Genomic DNA, 19,861 nt, shown 5'->3' with positions numbered 1-19,861 from the left:
TGGCAAAGTTTGATTCAGTGTTTGCACTAAACCATCACGTAAGCTAATGAAATTTTTTGTATTAATTTTACCAAGGTTTTCACGAATGGTATCAAGAGCTGTAGTGTGCTCTTCATTTTCATTTATTGAATTTCCTCTTTTGTCGTTCTTTTCCGTTTCGTGATCATCATCTCTTTCTTCTTCTTCTTCTTCATCAGCATCTTCAATTAAAACCTGTGCAATTTCCTGAAGATCTCTTTTTGTTCCTTCAACAAAAGCTTCGCTCTAAATTGAATGTAAATTATAAGCAATAATAATTTATATTTGTTTACCTGCTTTTTAACTGTATCTACCCAACTTGACCATTTTTTACCCCAACCTATATTATTAAAGGCCTTTATAATAACATCTTCTTCTTCAGATACTTGAGAAATATTCTGGTCTTTATTATTACTATTGACTGCCGAAGCAGCATATTGATACATATCATCCATTATTATTATTATTTTTTAAAAAAAAAAAAATAAAAATAAAAATAAAAAAGAAGGCAGTTATTTCAAAAAGTAAAGTCGCAGTTTTGAAGTTTAATGTTTGATTAAAAATAAAGTCACTTGATTCAAAAATGAAGTCGTATTCACAATTCATGAATCCTACTTCTTTTTAGTTGTTGCTTAGCCGATCCTCCCCCCATTCACATAGTCACTATCATTTATATGCTTGCATTAGTTCCATAGAATTTTTTTATTAGTAGTCGATAGTAAACATGATTTTACTCTTGCCAATTTTTTTATATTTTTAAAATGCAGGATTTTGTATAAATATGATAAAATGGGTATGTATAGAGTTTATCTATTGTTTAGTAATCACCATACAATTCTTGGCTTTTATCTTTCATATTAATGAAATGATATTGTACAAAAGAGTTACTTAATATTTCAAAACTATACTGCTGTCTATAGTGGCAGCCTTTTTTTTTTCTATATTGTCCATTTGCATATATTTACTCGTCAATTTTATTAGGAATAAACAATTTCACATTCATCAGTATTTGCCTTCCTGGATCAGCAAACAATTCTAGAAAAAAAAATACATGGAGGGTTTATAAACTTTCTTTGTTGAGACACATACTAAAATATTTAGCAAAAAAGGGAAGCAAAACCTTTGAAACGCATACATATAAACTATTATATACTTCAAATCTCTGTATAATAATATTCTGCACATCTCTGAGCTTCACAAATATGAATAGTTAACTATCCTACAGCAGTACGCTCTCCTTTAAAAGAAGAAAAAAAAAACAAGTGAAAAAAATAAAGTTTCTTCGCCATCAGAGTATAGCGTATAGTACTACTTGTTACATCACTCCATATCGGTATGTTTACTTTCCCTTTTATCTATAGATGAATACCGAACAGTATCATCCGAGGTTGAGTACGAAGAACATATTATCCCGAAAGCGAGCAACTTTTCATCAACATCATGTCTTTATTTGTCTACATAATAAAATAAATACATATTTATTTATAAAACCTGTAAAATAAACTTTATAACAAGAATGATAGTAATAGAAAAGAGACCAAGTACTATCGCTTCCTTTATATAAGGAGAAATGAGAAGGATTGTATATAGCGATAAACAAGCTGTAAAATAATAATAATAATAATAATTTTATAGTAATAATAATAATTGAATTTAAAAATGAATGGGTAATAATGAATGCATATGTGAATATCAAATGAGGGTATTTTTTTTTTATTCGCTAAGCAATTACAGCAGATGATTCCTGTTGTAATACTTGTTTATGTCTCTCCTGATTTTCATTTTGATCATGTTCTGCATATGCAATTCCTGCCTTTAAAATTGCAGTACAAGCTGTATAGAAGACTTCAGCAAAAATTTGATGAATCTCATAATGTTGGTCTATTTCGATGGCTTTAGCAATACCATAATGTGTAATATTAGCTGCTCTTTCTCGAATAGAGCAAATTTCATCGAGTTTTATTAATCCATATTTTGTTAGTTGTAAACATTTAGCCATAATACCTTTATTTTTTTTTTAAAAAAAAATTATTATTAACTAGATTAATATTAATACAGATGTATTTACCTGGAATTGGGCTTTTCTTTATTTCTACTGCAATAAGTATAGAAGTTTGAACAATCAGCTCGGAAAGGCCACCAAGGGCTTCTCTTTTTTCTTTTTCTGTTAATTTCTTTTTAGTATCTTCTGCAAGCAAAAGCCCAGCTCTCTTTTTGAATTCGGAAAGCTTTTTTTCTAAGCTTGATTTTAATACAGGATCAGAATTGACTATATAAATGAATAAGTATTATACTTAAGCAAATAAAAAACGTGTATATATCATACTTGGCAATGAAGTTAAAATTTTATCAAGTCCCATCATATATAAATCAATTGAAATTTCTTTGTTTTTTCCATGACTATTCATTTCAGTTGCCATCTGTATTAATGATATCCCTTCTCCAATCTGCTTTTTATTAAGAGTTATTTCTATTAAAGGTTCTTCAACCGTTGTCGTCATCGTCGTGCTCATGCTTGCTCTTTTCCATACATAATCTGAGATTTGCGAAAATCGTGAATGGGTAGGTTCCTTTTCATAGGGAGGTGGAGGTGTTTCGACCAGATCCTGCTGATGATTTCTTAGATAATACCTTGTTGTGACTTGATGAATAGATGAACCTACTATAGGTATTTTGTCAGTATTATTTAAAACTAGAGTAACTAATGAAGACATATAATGCTATAAATTTAAGGAAGAAAAGAAAAGAGAAATATAAAATTAGGATGTTGCCTTTTTATATAGACTCTATTGTTTCATATGATGTTTTCCAAAAAAAATATAATAAAATAAAATAAAATACTACTGCTGCAAGTTACATAACTTCCACGTGAAAGAGTAGCATCTTTAAACTGTAATATGTAACATTATTTAATAAAGATGCATATACAAATATGTGCTATATTATGCATATATCATGCTTTCTTCTTTTCAATACATAAAGTTTAATATTATGATTATACTGTTTACTTTCTTTCCACTACTTGATTTGAAATCATCGAAGCAATAGTCTACCCCCCCTTTTTTTTAATCCTGCACATGCATTCATAAAAACCCAGATTATTTTAGTAACATATAAACTATTTTAGGATATTATTCGTACGATCACCTTTTTCCTTTTAATTTATTATAAGTATACAATATCTTAAATAAACAACTCTGCATAAGTCAGATATTATATAACAAAGCGAGAGAAAGAGAAAGAAAGAGAAAGAAAGAGAGAGAAAGAGAGAGAGAGAAACAAAATGAAAGTTAGAGCATAAACCGAGTTCATCAAGTGATCAATCATAGTATAGAGAAGTTGAGTAACCAGCATCTAGGATTGAACAGTAAAAGGTGATACTATTATAAATCAGTCAGTTTAAATTACTCAATAATATACCTATCATTAGACGGTATAAATAGTACGACAATACTATTTGAAGTAATTAAAAAAAAATTATATTTAGGAGGAACGACGGAGAAATTTTAATCATTTAAGATCAATATTATAAGTTATACATATGATATAGACAGGAAATAAAGCAGTTCAAGTGAAAATAGACTTTGAGTAATAAATTATGTTGAGGCTAGCAAGGAGGGAGCTAATCAAGTCTTCAATGTAAACACATAATTACATTTAGTTCTTATCATCATGGGTAACCAAAGGATATATTTAATAAAAAGATAAGGGAGAGGTAAGTTGAAAGCAATTTGAAATAGTGCATTTTTTTTTTCACCAAAACTGTTTTAAATAGTAGATAAACCAATAAAAAGTGGAAGAAATGGCTATTAATACTTTTTTAATTATGAGGTATAACGAACCTAAGGGGATGCCTTGGAAAATTTTATACTATTGAGAACAGCTCTTAGAGAACTAAACAGAATATAATAATTTAGGCATCAGGATATTTTTTGACATATTTAAAGAATGAAAAAGGAAAAGTAAGCTTGAAATATTAACATATTCTTATGTATCATAGGCGACATGACTAAATTAGGTGCTAATTGAGCGAAGGATATTGAATTGCATTCAAGTTTTCAATGTAGATACTGATATTAACAGCTGGTCAAGTATTTGGGTAGTTATATATATTTAAAAATGATGAACAACAGACTATGTTTAAGCCATAATAGGACCATCTAAATATATAAGTGAATATATCGAGTTTGACCAGAGGCATTCTAGTAAATACTGATATATAATAATTAAGATAGCATTTATATTGACTGAAATTATTCAAAGATATGTATTTTCAAACTGTTTTTATAAAATTTAAATAATGGTTATTATCAAAAATAATAAATGCCCATCTTCTACTAACATTGAATCACATTCTACTTCTCATTGCTAGAACTTCATTGCTAAATAGAATTAAAAGTCTGTCTGATTCCTTACTAATCTTCAATTAATGCTGCTGTACTCATTCTATTTCAATATTATGGAAAATATCTTTTTGAGATATTATATTACGGTAAAGTTATCCTATATATAAAACTTCTAAATCATTTGCTCCTATTAGAGTAGTATATACAAATACATACATACATACATATATATATATATATATATATATGTATAAGTATTGTATCATATCATGTTAGTCTATAACACTGATATCGTAATCTCCTATAACCTATATAATCATTAGTAAGTTTAAGAAAAAACAATTGACCTATTAAACTGTATAATAAGATGAATATTTTAGAACATATACATATATATTATTAGAAGCAAATTACCCTTTTTAATAAGGTAGAGAGTCATATCTATAATACTATGTATGGGTAAGACTATATATGCTTATATAGAAAACAAACCGCTTCATCTTTTTCCTTTTCCTTTTCGCTAAAAGAAATAAATAAATTAGATATTAGAACTGTATTTACATTGAAACACTATTATAAGGGTTATATGATATATGATTATTTTTTGTTTATACAAAAGATAAAAGATAATATATATATATAAATATACATAATACATTAAAAAAAATATGTAGGAAATAGTCTTTTATATAAATACCATAAAATAGACATAAAAGTTTATTGAATACATTTAGTTAATTCCTTGTTTCCCTTCAGTTATATTCGTAAATTAATGTATAAAATAATATAACAGGTAGTTATCGCATATTTATTTTGATATCATATACATAAAACGTATATTTGCCCGTTTATAATTTATCCTTATTATTATAATATATATATATATGTATATATATAAAGTGAATGAGATTCTTCTTATTCATTCTCATTAACTGGAGGACGATAAATTTTCTCAAATCTTTGAAATTCATTAGTCCACGTCAAATCTTCATCGTTGGTATAATCTTGTTGATGTTTTCCATATAATGCATCCACTGCATCCATAGCTGCTAATGTTTCTGCTGTTAATTCTGGTACAGGTTGATCCGCCTCCAACGACTGATTATGTCGTATGAATTCTGATGTACTATCCATTCTACTACGTTTGGCTATAGAGTTTTCTAAATCAACTTGTCTTTCACGTTCTTTACCTTTACGCTCTAGTCGCGAAGCAATGATTTGTTCCACGTGTTGAATACGTTTAGCTCGAACTTCCTCAAAACTCATCTCTTCTTTTTGCTCAATACGAACTGCAATATATTCTTTTTCGCCCTTGGAATTTTGTGATGATAGATAGAAGTTACAACTATAATCGAATCTATTTATTAGTTGCTGGTCGACTTCTATAACTGGCGGTGGTTTTCGTTTAATTTGAATATCAGCTGTAGGATGACGACGAATCTTTGCTAACGATGATTCTCCAGTGGTAGTAGAGATAGTTAATCCCGGCATATCAGCACGTTCCACACGATTCCTTGTAGGCTCTGGTGGATCTTGGTAGACCTGAAACTTCTCTATGGGGCGTTGTGGGATAGAAGCTTGTGGTAATGTTGCTCCTGCAAGTTTTTCAACGGGTTTTTGATTTTCTCGTCGTGCAAATGATGGTTCTGTCAAATGTAATGTTGTTGATTCAGACGGTGATGTAGGTAAAATGCTGACTTGTGAAGGACTTGTATCCACAAAAACAGAAAAAGGAGTTGATGATTCCAATCGACTATTAGATGATGACCGACTTCGAGATGATCCTTGACCCAATCTTGTCGCTTCTGAAGTGCCTGCATATATGTTAGAAGGTAAAGAGATGCGTGAGTTACTGTCCGATTTATGCCCCAACATGGTACGATGCCCTGTTGCTCTTAGAGACTCCATCTGTATTCTTGCCTCCATCTGTGGTTGTTTAATCATTCCTCTTTCTTGTTTTTCTTGAACACGTGCTTTAAATAATCCAAAGTTTCTTTTTAATCTTTTAAGGGGATCAGCTTCTTGATTTATACCAAGTTTAAATACTTCAGTTGCATGATCAATCCTACAAGAATAACAAAAAAAAAAAAAAAAAGGTAAGCATTTTTAATAGTGTCATTATCATTCTATACTTGCTTGTTTAATTTTTCATAATAAGCTGCATATTCCTCATAAAACAAGGCCAACGATTGACCGACATCATGTTTTATAAGATATAAAAAAATATCTCTTGGATCTGTAATGAGTTGTGCATATTCCATCCAAATTTTCAGATACCGTGGATCATTTTTATACCTTCTGTCGGTTACAAAACGATTTGTAGCTTCTTTGAGAAGTCCAATTAGATTTGATTCAATAGTATGACCTTCTGGATACATTTCTATAGTCCAACGAATATAATCAACATAGATCTGCAAGGGATCATCTTGTTCATCAATGTTATCAATTAGTTCTTGGAAATAGAGATGACCTTCCTCCAGTTTCACTTGTCGTTCAGAAGCTGTACGTTCGAATAAAGTTGTTAAGGCAGCGACAGATCGACCATTACGACGAGGTCGAATATTTTCTTTATAGGGATCAAGGTCACCTACTTCTGGGATTAACTCGATTAGCCTTTTACGTTCTTCTTCACTTAATGCATTTGATGGCGAATTATCCATATTATACAGGCATAAATATACAATTTTACTTTTTTTGCCTTTTATATGTATGTATGTATGTATATATGTTATGTATGTATGTATGTATGTATATGTATTTATATGAATAAAGAAAAAAAAAAAAAAGCTAGGTTTATACGTGACGTACAATTTTTATTATTATGATTATGCTTATTAGTGAGACAAAGGTAGTATTATTCTTATTACTAAGATCTTTTACGACTCATGAATTTATAACTTTTATTCTAAAAGAAGACGTATTATCATGTGAGAAATCTCTATTTATTTATTTATTTATTTGTCTTTTCCTTGAACCTTTACAATATATTAGTCATTTCTAACACAAGTTAAAAGACCAAGTTATACATATATGCTTGAGAAAAGTCAACAAAAAATAATGAATTTACAACCATTCTTTCAATATAATATGTATACAAAAAGAATATCTCTATCTTTTACAAACAATATAATGTGTATACTATAAAACGATCATTATATACATAGTATAACAACAAACTTGTCTACTACATACACTGTTGTGACTTTTTTAGTGCCTAATTGATAAAAAAAAATAAAAAATAAAATAAAAAGTAAAAAATAAACCTTAAAATTTGGAGAATAGTTGCATTAATTTTTACTTTTTTTTTTTTTCCCTTCTTCTCAAATAATTGTAATGAATGACGTTGAATCTCAATGCTTAAAGGTAGCTCTTTCAAAGGTTAATATACAATTTAAACTTATGAAGAAATACCTCGTAAGTGTATTGTTTATTTCAAACGATTTGTATTAAGTGGATGATCTAATTGATAGGATAAAAATCGACTTATGGATGGTATCAAACACTGTTCAAGTATGCTAGCTGAGTTGCGTACATCTTCATTGTCCCCTAAAAATTATCATGAGCTATGTAATGTGACAAACATGAAATATTCCAACAACGATAACAGAAATAATAATAATAATAATTCGTGTATTCTAACTTTACTTTTTATAGATATAACTGTATTCGATGCCATGTGCTATTTGACAAGCTATCTTTTAGAAGCACATAGATCAGGTCAGTATCATCTTGGAGATCTTTATGAAATCGTTCAATATGCTAGTAATATTATTCCACGCCTTTATTTGATGATCACAGTCGGGTCTATTTATTTGAGTCTAGAAGATTCACCTCCCATATCTGAAGTTCTAAATGATATGATAGAAATGGTAAAAGGTGTTCAGCACCCTATACGTGGTTTATTTCTTCGTCATTACTTAGGAGGTATGACTCGCGACTTTTTATCTAAAAAGTAAGTAATAGATTAGATAAATAGATAAATAAATAAAATGACAATATATATATATATATATATATATATAATCTTCTTTTATATAGAAGTGAACAGTTAGATGTTGTTGTTCCGTTTATTTTAACAAACTTTGCTGAAATGAATAAGTTATGGGTCAGGCTGCAATACTTGGGCCACACAAGGGATAGATCAAAGCATGAAATGGAAAGAAAAGAAATAGGGACATTGGTGGGCACCAACTTGGTACGATTGAGTCAATTAGATGGTTTAAATTCAACAATTTATCAAAGAGTAAGTTTTTATATTTAAAAGGTGTACGAATATAATAGACTACATGTATATAGGATATATTGCCAGAAATTTTAAGTCAAGTGGTATATTGCCATGATGCTATGACACAAGAATACTTGATGGAAGTGATTGTTCAAGTAAGAAGAAGAAAAAGACTGAACAAATTAAATATATCATTAGTGTATATATGTGTATACAAATATTAATGAATGATATTAGATATTTCCAGATGAATTCCATCTTCACACATTGAAGCCATTCTTAGCTACCACAGCTCAGTTACGTCCAGAAGTAAAAATTAAAGATATCATTATGAATTTACTCGGTCGATTAACTTCCTTTGCAAAGAATGAGGAAAAGCTACAAGCAGATAATGAACTATTTATCCTATTTTGGAATGAAATTATGGATTTAATTAAAGTAGTAATGTTATAGGGTATCCGTTTGTATTTATATTCATATATGGTATATAGAAACGTCAAGAGTTTTCAATACAAGATATAACATCTTTATTGCTATCTTTAGCCAACTTTTCAGTGTTGACTTATCCAACTAGACTTGACTACCTAGATCAAATCTTCCTATTTACAAAAGATTTTATATCCAATTGGCACACCACAAAGCAGTCAGAATCTAATATGTTACAGTTATTACTATTACCAACCAAGACATGGGATATTTTAATGTTCATTACGACTTTGAAACATTATCAACCATTATTAGCTTTGCAATCTTACGGAACTCGACGCACAGTTACTTTAACAATTCTAGACAGTGTATTAGGAAAGGTTGCTTGTATTGATGAACCAGAACAAGTTTATCAAATTCTGCAAATATGCCATGTACTGGTGAGTAACGATAATAAAAATACGAGTAGTGATTTTGTGACACAGCAGTTGTTACAACCCTATTATACACATGAGGATAATCGAAACGAACAAGGATGGATAGCAAGGCTAATTCACTTGTTTTATTCCAAAGATGAAGATGTACAATTTTTGGTAATTTAACATATACATATATATATATATATATATTACATACAAGTTGTATATATGAATATACTAATGTTTGTCTAGTTATTGTCTGCTGCGAGGCAACAACTAGAGAAAGGAAATGAAAGCATAATCAAAACTACATTTCCATCATTAATTATATCAGGCTTAAAACTAGCAAAAAGATATTATAATAAGAAACCAAGATTTTTGAAGTGTCCAGAAAAGGAGGAAAAAAGTAACGATAAAGTTATAAATACAAATAATACGAATCAGTTTGAGGATGACGATAATCATAAACTGCAACAAGAAAAGGACAATAAAACAATATCAAGTTCAAACCCTAACACTCTCTTTGAAGAATGGTCAACAAAGATGACTACTCTATTTCATTTCATTCACCAAACAATCATGACTTATTACCAGCAATGCTTCTCTACAGAATCACAGAGTGTACAATTCTTATTAATGACAGGTCAGAGCGCACATTATTGCGGATTACAGGAAATTGCTAATAATTTTTATCTTGATGCTCTATCTGTCTATGAAGAAGGTGTATCTCATTCAAGAACCCAATTTGATACTATTGTTTATAGTATTGGAACCTTCTTATCATCCAGATGTGACGCTACACTCTCTGCCAAAGTGACACTATTCAGTACTAAACTATTAAAGAAGCCAGATCAATCCAGAGCTCTCTATCTTTGTTCACATCTATGGGAAGACACACATTCACATTTAGTTGAATGTTTACAAAAATCGTTAAATATTGCAAATAGTTGTATGGATACTATAACAAATGTAATGCTATTAATAGAATTATTAAATCAATACTTGTATTACTTCGGAAAAGAACATTCTTTAGTAAATATTCTATATCTGTATATCGTATCGTATTATTGACATAATATCATAATTTTAGGCTTTGAATGAACTCATAGACTTGACATTATCACGAATGAAGCATTTGCAACCTCAAGAGTATCCTATTATTACATCTAATTCCTCTTCTTTATTAGATCTTACAAAAGAGGATGAAGCTAGTATTATAGAATATGTGACGCGTCAATTTAACCAAACTTTAAACCATTTAAGATTCTGTCAACAAGCATCAAAACAATAGTTTGGTGTTAATATACCAAAAAATAAAATAAAATAATAGTACACAATTAATCTTTATTTTTTATATTTATTTATTTTTTTTTTCTTTAAAAATATATATATTTATATGTGCATACACTATTTAGACATCTACAATAGTAACATGTTAATTATGACTTTTTGTTTTAATATTATGCTTGCTTTTTTTTTTTCTTTACCATCATTTTAACAAATTCTTCATAGTTAATTTGTCCATCACCATCAATATCAGCCTCACGAATCATTTCATCCACTTCTTCTTCAGTTAATCTTTCACCAAGAGAAGTCATTACGTGACGTAATTCAGCAGCAGAGATATAACCATTACCATCTTTATCAAATACCTTGAAAGCTTCTTGAATTTCTTCTTGCGAATCTGTATCTCTCATCTTTCTATTATTACGTGTGAATATATATATATATATATACATGCATACATAAACTAATATATGTAATCGAAAAATAACTTACCTAGCCAACATTGCCAAGAATTCACTAAAATCAATTTTTCCATTACCGTCACTGTCAACTTCATTAATCTTAAAGAAGAGAATGATAAAAAAAAAAAAGTTTAGTTTGTATAAACATATATTACTTTACAAATACTTACCATGTCTTGAAGTTCAGCTTCGGTGGGGTTCAAGTTCAAGGAACGCATAACTGTACCGAGTTCCTTTGTAGTAATGGCACCGTCACCATCCTTATCAAATAATTGAAATGCTTCGCGGAATTCAGCAATTTGTTCTTCGGTAAGTTGATCAGCCTAACAAACAAGTATTAAATGATTATTATTTTTTTTAATCATTTAACAATGTTACCATTTTGTATAAAAGTGGTCTATAATTAGTAAAAAAAAAAAAAAAAAAAAATAGAAACTCTTCAATTTATATCTTCTGTAATAAATAATTTTTAAAGGGAGATTATAATAACATATTAATTCTTCTCAACATACGCGTTCCCCTTCAATATAGTCATCTTTTGCTGTGTAGGCTTGATTTTATATTTATACATAAAGTAAATAGGATGCATATGTATATGTAGTTTTCAGTACTACTACTACTACTACTACTACTCCCATTGTTCTCTCTTACTTATATAGCATGTGTTATCTACTTTGACTGGTAAAATAATTACAGCTTGTCCTGAATTTTAAACATAATTTTGCGTCATCATCAAGTTGACACCCACTTTATTAGTAGTTATTCTTAATAAAAGTAAAGAATATTGATAAAGATTACCAAGCTTCTTCTTGTAAAGTATCAACTATGGACTGTTAACAAAATATACATAAATATGCAATCAAATAAATAAAGTGCATGTTTAAATTAAGGTCTACAAACATAAGCTCGTAGTACCAATAGCACTATTTTTTATACAATGTATGCTAAAGTCATATTATATCAAATCGGGCTTAATTTATTTTGAACTTTATCCAATCCTTGTAAAGTTGAATATCAGCAATATCCTTCCTGTTATAAATTAACTTATTTAACAGCTGACCATAGTTAGAATAAGACACAGGCTATATTAACCTTTATCAATTGTGCATTATTCGTTTTTTTTATTTATTTATACATATTCAATGAGCCTGTGTATATCTGTAAATTTCGTATTTTCTTGAACCTTCTACTTTCTCAAGTAAGAACATATCAATTTAACCCAAAAATACTCTCTATAATATATACTGCAATCTATCTTACAAAAGAGAAAACAAGAGAAAAAAAAATAGGGCATTTTACCACCCCTTATTTATCAATACCTACATATCTTCTAGAAATTAAAATGAATAGCTTAATTCAGTTATATGCTGCTTTCCAAGATATAACAGGTCCTAATGATAAATACTTGAAGGCCGTTTTATATCTCAGAAACCCTCCTCCCCCCATTTTTCAATTATCCAATAAAGTACCATTTGAGTTCTAATTATTTGTCCTTTTTTTTTAAAAAAAAAAAAAAAAAAAATTCTCATTTACAATCCAAGTCAAAGATCGATTAACTTTCTCATGACAGATTTCTATCGATCGGTAAAAATAAATAAATAAAAGTAGTTATAGTTCAAATTGACTAAATATATATATTCATATAAAAGCGTAAGAAGCGTAATTACGAAAATAAAGAACTCTCTGGACCAGATTATGGTAAAGATAGACCAACAAAACGTTTTATGCCAACTCAAGATATAAAAAAGGCACAATCTGTACTAGCATGTAAACCTCGAGTATATACAACAAGTGTTGCTATCCCTAGTAGTATTCTTGATAGTGCACCTACTATTGAAATGAAGACCATTCTAGCTGGTCAAATTGCTCGTGCACTAGTCATTTTTGCTGTCGACGAAATTGTCATTTATGAAGATAAAGTACAACAAGCAGTAAAGAATAAAATAGCAGATCCTAAACTCTTTTTGGCACGAATCTTTCAATACATGGAGACACCTCAATATTTACGTAAGCAACTAGTACCAATTAGTCATGATTTGAAATTTGCGGGTTTATTACCCCCTCTTGATGTTCCTCATCATCCTGCTAAAGAAGAAGCCACAAAATATCGTGAAGGTGTGACGTTGGATAAGTCAAAGGAGGCAGATTCAACTTTGGTAGATGTTGGACTATTTCGACGTGCTCGTATTGATCGTGCTCTACAACCTGGTCTTCGAGTTACAGTTGAATTAAATGAGGCAATAGCAGCTGCAGACACACACAAGGGACAAAAGCCGTTGCCTGCAAAGGTGGTGAGTCCTAAAGTACCTCGAGAGAAGGCAGGTCTTTATTGGGGCTATAATATACGACTTGCGTCCTCATTTTCACGTGTGATTACTGAATGTCCCTTTGACGATGGATATGATGTTTCAATCGGTGTAAGCGATCGTGATGCAAAAGATATAAATCAATGTGAATTAGAAAACAATATAAAACCATTCAAGTAAATAAATAAATATATATATATAGATATAGACATTATTATCAAGAATACTCTATTGACTAATCGTCTATATTGGTAAAATAGACACTTATTAATTGCATTTGGTGGTCCTTCAGGTGGACTTCAAGAAGCAATCGAAGCAGATGAAGATTTAAAAGTCGGAAGTGAAGATGCAGGAGAATTATTTGATTTATTTATCGATCCAAATGCCAAAAGTGGTACTAGATCTATTCGTCTAGAGGTAAATAATAATAATAATAATAATGTATAAAATTAAATTAAACTATTGTATATAAATAGGAATCTTTAATGCTGGTTATGTCTGTCTTGAAGCCTGTTATTCTAAGTAAAGGAAAACTATTATAGAGAATAGAATAGAAATGAATAAAATAGACTATAATAGCTTCTTTGTCATTTCGGAAACCCCACATTTTTTTTTCTTCATTGAATTTTTTTTTTTTTTTTTTTTTTTGTGACCTTGTTTAATTATCTAATAATTCACCAGGGCTTTTTGATATGTGGATATAATCTTTCTTCTTTATTATTTATTCTATATAATGTTAAGAACTACAACTAATAATCTTTCTAAATCATCTATATGGAAGAACCCTATCGTTTATTCATGTTTTAAAAACTACGCAACCATTCCAAATGATATGACCCCTGTTGCTAATGAAGAAAAGAAAGACCAAGAAGTACAACCTTCTTTATCTTCACGATTGGGAGGTACAGGTCGTGGTAAGATTTTAGCTGAAGAGGCCAATGATGCTCTTAGTGCTTTCTTAATTAACAATAAAAGATTTCGAAATAATCGTAACGGTGTTTTCACTCCTTCTTCAAGAAAGCATGCCTCTACTAATGATGATCAATTTAGTGATGCCGTTGAAGATCAAAAACCTAGAATGAGGAGTAACAATAGAAATAGACTAGACACTCATGCAGCAAAGGCAGTTTACAAAAATAATAACAATAATGATAGCAATAACAATAACGATATTAATAGCAATAGCAATAGCATGAACAATAGCAATAGCAAGAATGATAACAGGAACAGGAACGATAACAAGAACAAGAACGATAGACGTTCATTTAATAAACGTAATAAAGAGCAACCTCAAGAAATACGCGCACACAGAGCAACTATTTTCATTGATAAAGATATCGATTGGTCATCCATTGAAGCAATGACTTCAACTCCTTCTGTAGAAATGGCAGTAATAGAAGAAGATGATAAAGAGTTACTATTAAAAGAAGTGGAGGATGACTATAATCAATATCTTAATGTGGGTTCAAATATTCAATGGTCAAACATAGAAGGTACATCTGTGAGCCATCTAGTTGGTTCTAATCCTACATTTAATCTTAAACAAAAGACTGCTTTTTTGGCTGCTGTTTCTGCCGCAACTACTATTTCGCCTAATTCTATAAGGAAATAATATGAATAAAAGAGATATAGGAATGAATAAAGAATACTGTGATAGCGTATAAATAGAGTTAGTTTAACTATTAAAAAAAGAAAAGCCTTTTTTGCTATTATATACATATTTCCTTCTTAGATAATAACCTTATTAATTTATTATATAAAGGAGTAGAAAGAATCTTCTTTATTCTTCTACTTAAATTTATACGCGTATTGTGATTTTACCATATAACAAGTTACATGCCTTTTTTAATAAAGCAAAAAAAAAAAAAAAAAAAAAGGACTTGGGTATATTGAGAATGTAAGAAAATAGTGTTAAAGCATGGCCTAGAAATATTAAGAAAACATAATTCAGAAATAGAAACAAAGTACTTGTGATATGAGTAGAGGCGAAAAGCAGCATAGATAGACAGTACTTAAAAAAGAATAATATATCCAACTACAAATGATATTAAGCTTTGTCGATAGTTTAGGGTATATTTTCTGTATGTCAAAAAAGTCAACTCAAGAACACTGTTTTTAACTGCAATCATAGTAATCTATTTAATCTACTATTAATGACATGATAAAGTCTTTCCTTGTAGAACTATAAATAAGCAAAAAAAAAAAAAAAAAAAAAAAAAAAAAAAAAAAAAAAAAAAAAAAAAAAAATAAAAAAAAAATAAAAATGTCTACAGTGAGATATTATTTACGTGCTATTTATACGCGTAATATTTATATTTATATCGGTTTTTTTTTCATTTATAATAAAATCTGCTATGTAAATATATAAATAAAAAAAAATGGGCCCCATAACGTCGCAGTATCCCATATACTTATCCCGGAGGTACTCGTAATGTTTATCAATGATGGTTTACATCGTTATTAGAATACATTGGAGAGGTGAGCATAATCCAGAAAGAAAGCATACAAAATACTAACTAAGCTATGAAGCCATCCCAAAAAATCACTCATCAGCCCTTTTACAAGCCAACAAATGAAAGAAAAGGATTATATAAAGAGAAAAAAAAGCAAGTTTGGGCATGAAAATGACCTCCTTTTATAGTTTTTTTTTTGATCCGTTATCATATGCTTTAAACTGTCATAAAAAGGCGTCACAATCTCTGTGATGAATCTAATTGGATAATCTTAATAGCACACTAATCGTTATCATAATAAACATAGTAAACAAACGTGATACCAACAATTACTCCTTAAAAAAAATATACACAAATCTCTTTTAATTATTATTATTATTCCTTTTGTTTATAGTCTAATTCAGCAAGAATAATATATATGTTTATACATTTTTATAATAAGATCTTTAGTCAAGTCAACATTTCAGGGGAAACTTAAAATAAAGGGATAGATATCAAATATGTATAAGCAAATGTGTATACCATTTTTTATTAAATATTTACATTTTTACTGTATGGCAGTCTGCTTTTCCTTTATCTTTAATCATAATAGAACTTCTTAGTTAATGCGCTTAAAAGAGAGAGAAAGACACGCTACTGCATAATTAACATACTCGTTATATACTCAAGTTACTTGTTGAAGGTGCTTAATTACAATTTTGGCAGATCTATATCTTCTATATGTTGTGTAGAAGGACTATTTTACTAGGGCAAATAGATTATTATAGCTTCATTTACCCTAAGGATGCTGATATGAGATTATTTGATTGATCCATTTCACAGGCTCATTCTTAAATCACTGAGTCAACAGATATGCTGCAATTTCTTGACGTTAGATAATAGAAACATTAAATCATAGATATATAAAATGAATAATAAAAAGAAAGAAAGAAAGGTTTGTTGTAGAAAATCACAAGTTTATTATTATATATACGACTTAGAGTTTCTTATTTGTATGAGCTAAACTAACTGAGCTTTGTAATGAATGCATCTGATGTTTCCCCGAAGATAATAAAGATCTAATTGTTTCCTATTATGTATATTTATAAAGCATAAATATTAAAGTATTCTATATTTGAATATCTATTTATAAACCAAGAAATTACAATGTTAGTTTCGTTACGGTGACGTTCAAAGTCTGCTCTTGCCCATTGCATTAATTCTTTAGCATCATTTTTATCCATTCCTTTTGTACATCTTACAATTTGTCGATATAAAGAAATGACATGTCCTCGAAGAATGAACTTATTTGAGTGAGTTTAATACTGGATACTTTTATATTTTTTTTCTTACATGATCTAGTGTTAAATTCTCTTTAAAAAATTTAGGCATTGTAGGAACTTTTTGACATCGTGTTAATGTAGACAGCATATTGCGGGGTATAACTTGTGAAATGAAAAGTAGGATACGAGGGAGGGGTGGGGTTATCTATTATTGCTTTGATATTGGTATGTCCAAATTTAGATATAAGTGACTTGTTATCTTTTGGTTTATATTGGATGTAAAAAAAAGCGGTACTTATTTCTTTAGATACCCCCCCAGCTTCCTTCTCCTCCCCCCCCCTCCCTTCCCCTCTCTTCTCTCTTCAATTTAATATACCTAACCTAATTATAATAAAACAAAATGAGACAAAACTTTATTGGTATGGTTGTCAGTAATGCTATGCAAAAAACTATTAAAGTGAAAGTGACAAGACAAAAAGTGCATCCTATTGTTCTAAAGGTATAGATGAAAAAAAAAAAAAATAAATAAATAAAATGTACAAGTATATTTAATTCTTGAATTTCAATAATTTTGCTTATAGACCATTAAAACACATAAAAATTATCTTGTTCATGATGAAAAAGAAGTATGTAAATTAGGCGATATTGTACGTATTGAAGCTTGTCGACCACTAAGTAAACATAAGCATTTTGCAGTTGCTGAGATTATTCAAAGTTCTAAAAGTGCATCAGCATAAAACTAATAAAAAGTTTATTTATGAAATGAAGAAGGAATGACATTTTTATTTCTATAGGAATGAACATATAATAATAAGGAATGGTAATAATTGATTGCATAAATGGTATATAGGAAGAAAGGAATGGCACTATTTAAGATCTTTTAATTTTTTGTTTAACTTTACTAAGTTGAGAATCAATTTGATCTAACTTGGCTTCTAACTCTTCTTTACGTTTACGTGATTGAGGTCCACCTCCTGATAAAGGAATTTTTGAATAAAATGATTGAAGCTATTATTAATTATAAATAGCTGTCAGAAGGGGGTATAATAAATTAGAATCCCAGCATAATTTTATAGATTACCTTTTCTTTTTCTTTTGTTAATTTCATTAATTGTTCATCAAGATCTTCATCCTTTATAGAATTATCAGATAATGGAGTGACTGTCATATCATTTGTAATAGGCTGTGTTTGTTGATCTTCAGGTTCATTTAATTCTGATTTTAATAACGTAGGTGAACCATGAGGAGTTGTATAATAATTTCTTTCTAAGGTAAGTTGACTTATTTCAGCAGCATGAGACTTTATAAGCTTGTCAATTGTTTCTTTTAATGTTTCTGTTTGATTTTCAGCTTTCTTCAAATCATACTAATTATAAAAGAGAAAAAAAGAAAAATTATTATTACATGTTGAATATTAAATATGATTATTACCTTTAATTCTTGAATTATCTTATCTTTGTCATCAATCTTATCTAATAGATCTTCTTTCTCTTGTTCTGCTTGCATTCGATAATTCTAAAAGAAATAAAGTGTTAATATAGTATATTATACTGAATATAAAAGGAAAAAAAAACCTCAAATGCTTGCTTTGATTGAGACATTTGAAAAGATTGATCTCTAGCATTATCAGCCGTTGACTTCAATTTATCTAATAATATGTTTAATTCATCTAAATGTCGTTGATTTGCAATTTTTTCTTCTTCTAGTTGTTGTATTAGCTCAGTTCTTTCATTTGATAACTCATCTACAGTTAATTCAAGATAATCTAAATCCTTTGTGACAGCTAATATATATGATAGAATTTGAATAAGTTCTAATATGTATGCATACATATAAATAGATGAAAAAATAACAATGCTATATACCTTCTTTTTGCTTTTGTAATGCATCTACAGTTGCTCTTTCCTCTTCTAATTCAAGCTGTAATCTTGATATGGTTTCTAATAATTCATCCTTTTTTTCAAATACAACAAAAGATAGAGTACTAGTTTTATCTGATGATTTATCGTGACTATGTTGCGGTGTAACCATATCATTAGCATTATCATTATTTACTAGTATATAAAATAAATAAATAAAATAGGATTGTGTACATGTAAGTAGACTATACCTTCTTCTTGCTTCTTTGTAGAAGTTGTGTCATATTCATCCTTATTACTTTTTATAGGTTGCTTATTTAGTGACTGGTTTTTATGAGAGGATAATAATGAAGTAGTACTATTAATACTATAAAGAAAACAGGATGTATAATAAATAAATATGAAAGAAAGGGGGAAGGGGAAAATGAATCTAATTATTTGAAGTATTTACTTTGCTTTCTTTTTACTTTTAATAGAGACTGAATCATCATTATTTATATAAACTGCTCGTGTCAAAAAAAAAGGGGGAGAGAGAGAAAGAGAAAAATTGATTTAATGTATCTAACAAATACCAATCTTATGTACCTTGTTGCTTATTCAAAGATGTTATGGCAGTTGCTTTATTCTTTCCTAAGCCTAATTTTTTCCAAAATGAAGATTTCTCTTTGATCGTAGTGTAATTCTTCATTCTGAACTTTTAGAGATTTAAAAAGAAAGAAAATAAAAGAAAGAAGAAAAGAATACAAATGTATTATATTTATTGATTTTTTTTTTGTTTTTTTATTTTTTTTTTATTTTT

At 29.1% G+C, this 19,861-nt stretch overlaps 9 protein-coding genes across 9 annotated transcripts; 4 read left to right on the top strand and 5 right to left on the bottom strand.

Moving 5' to 3' along the window:
* Nucleotides 1–1,738: 1,738 nt before the first annotated feature.
* Nucleotides 1,739–2,732, bottom strand: BX663DRAFT_551338 (uncharacterized protein; the record flags this gene model as incomplete). Its single annotated transcript, XM_051531273.1, has 3 exons — nucleotides 1,739–2,022; nucleotides 2,087–2,287; nucleotides 2,345–2,732. The coding sequence occupies 3 exons, from the start codon at nucleotides 2,730–2,732 to the stop codon at nucleotides 1,739–1,741; spliced, it is 873 nt and encodes a 290-aa protein (XP_051383634.1).
* A 2,300-nt stretch (nucleotides 2,733–5,032) lies between these two features.
* Nucleotides 5,033–7,139, bottom strand: BX663DRAFT_542542 (Mad3/BUB1 homology region 1-domain-containing protein). Its single transcript, XM_051530819.1, has 2 exons — nucleotides 6,501–7,139; nucleotides 5,033–6,429 (listed from the first exon to the last, which is right to left on the bottom strand). Exons 1-2 carry the CDS (start codon nucleotides 7,022–7,024, stop codon nucleotides 5,280–5,282), a joined length of 1,674 nt encoding a protein of 557 aa, XP_051383633.1. The 5' UTR covers nucleotides 7,025–7,139; the 3' UTR covers nucleotides 5,033–5,279.
* A 527-nt stretch (nucleotides 7,140–7,666) lies between these two features.
* BX663DRAFT_507198 (vacuolar protein sorting-associated protein 35) lies at nucleotides 7,667–10,764 on the top strand. The gene is made up of 9 exons (XM_051527298.1): nucleotides 7,667–7,742; nucleotides 7,835–7,931; nucleotides 8,019–8,316; nucleotides 8,403–8,607; nucleotides 8,661–8,744; nucleotides 8,827–9,027; nucleotides 9,081–9,608; nucleotides 9,687–10,466; nucleotides 10,525–10,764. Exons 1-9 carry the CDS (start codon nucleotides 7,698–7,700, stop codon nucleotides 10,723–10,725), a joined length of 2,439 nt encoding a protein of 812 aa, XP_051383632.1. The 5' UTR covers nucleotides 7,667–7,697; the 3' UTR covers nucleotides 10,726–10,764.
* On the bottom strand, nucleotides 10,759–11,602 carry BX663DRAFT_507185 (calmodulin). Its single transcript, XM_051527297.1, has 5 exons — nucleotides 11,561–11,602; nucleotides 11,353–11,505; nucleotides 11,214–11,281; nucleotides 10,922–11,135; nucleotides 10,759–10,853 (listed from the first exon to the last, which is right to left on the bottom strand). Exons 1-5 carry the CDS (start codon nucleotides 11,561–11,563, stop codon nucleotides 10,842–10,844), a joined length of 450 nt encoding a protein of 149 aa, XP_051383631.1. The 5' UTR covers nucleotides 11,564–11,602; the 3' UTR covers nucleotides 10,759–10,841.
* A 1,122-nt stretch (nucleotides 11,603–12,724) lies between these two features.
* On the top strand, nucleotides 12,725–14,091 carry BX663DRAFT_37198 (putative RNA methyltransferase). Its single transcript, XM_051522188.1, has 3 exons — nucleotides 12,725–13,664; nucleotides 13,749–13,905; nucleotides 13,965–14,091. The coding sequence occupies exons 1-3, from the start codon at nucleotides 12,907–12,909 to the stop codon at nucleotides 14,028–14,030; spliced, it is 981 nt and encodes a 326-aa protein (XP_051383630.1). The 5' UTR covers nucleotides 12,725–12,906; the 3' UTR covers nucleotides 14,031–14,091.
* A 35-nt stretch (nucleotides 14,092–14,126) lies between these two features.
* On the top strand, nucleotides 14,127–15,302 carry BX663DRAFT_507181 (uncharacterized protein). Its single transcript, XM_051527296.1, has one exon. It carries the CDS (start codon nucleotides 14,222–14,224, stop codon nucleotides 15,098–15,100), a length of 879 nt encoding a protein of 292 aa, XP_051383629.1. The 5' UTR covers nucleotides 14,127–14,221; the 3' UTR covers nucleotides 15,101–15,302.
* A 1,574-nt stretch (nucleotides 15,303–16,876) lies between these two features.
* BX663DRAFT_507178 (uncharacterized protein) lies at nucleotides 16,877–17,472 on the bottom strand. The gene is made up of 3 exons (XM_051527295.1): nucleotides 17,274–17,472; nucleotides 17,087–17,224; nucleotides 16,877–17,010 (listed from the first exon to the last, which is right to left on the bottom strand). The coding sequence occupies exons 1-3, from the start codon at nucleotides 17,349–17,351 to the stop codon at nucleotides 16,918–16,920; spliced, it is 309 nt and encodes a 102-aa protein (XP_051383628.1). The 5' UTR covers nucleotides 17,352–17,472; the 3' UTR covers nucleotides 16,877–16,917.
* A 131-nt stretch (nucleotides 17,473–17,603) lies between these two features.
* BX663DRAFT_551331 (30S ribosomal protein S17) lies at nucleotides 17,604–17,940 on the top strand (the record flags this gene model as incomplete). Its single annotated transcript, XM_051531272.1, has 2 exons — nucleotides 17,604–17,702; nucleotides 17,785–17,940. The coding sequence occupies 2 exons, from the start codon at nucleotides 17,604–17,606 to the stop codon at nucleotides 17,938–17,940; spliced, it is 255 nt and encodes an 84-aa protein (XP_051383627.1).
* Nucleotides 17,941–17,982: 42 nt separating this feature from the next.
* Nucleotides 17,983–19,803, bottom strand: BX663DRAFT_507169 (uncharacterized protein). The gene is made up of 8 exons (XM_051527294.1): nucleotides 19,648–19,803; nucleotides 19,514–19,565; nucleotides 19,314–19,429; nucleotides 19,069–19,257; nucleotides 18,778–18,986; nucleotides 18,635–18,718; nucleotides 18,285–18,569; nucleotides 17,983–18,211 (listed from the first exon to the last, which is right to left on the bottom strand). Exons 1-8 carry the CDS (start codon nucleotides 19,748–19,750, stop codon nucleotides 18,074–18,076), a joined length of 1,176 nt encoding a protein of 391 aa, XP_051383626.1. The 5' UTR covers nucleotides 19,751–19,803; the 3' UTR covers nucleotides 17,983–18,073.
* Nucleotides 19,804–19,861: the final 58 nt, after the last annotated feature.

This window comes from Cokeromyces recurvatus (genome assembly GCF_025118155.1).
Source record: "Cokeromyces recurvatus strain NRRL 2243 chromosome Unknown BX663scaffold_10, whole genome shotgun sequence".
In the NCBI taxonomy this organism is placed as follows: Eukaryota; Fungi; Mucoromycota; class Mucoromycetes; order Mucorales; family Mucoraceae; genus Cokeromyces; species Cokeromyces recurvatus.
The sequence above is the reverse complement of the archived record's forward strand: the minus strand, read 5'-3'. Positions and strand labels throughout refer to the sequence as shown.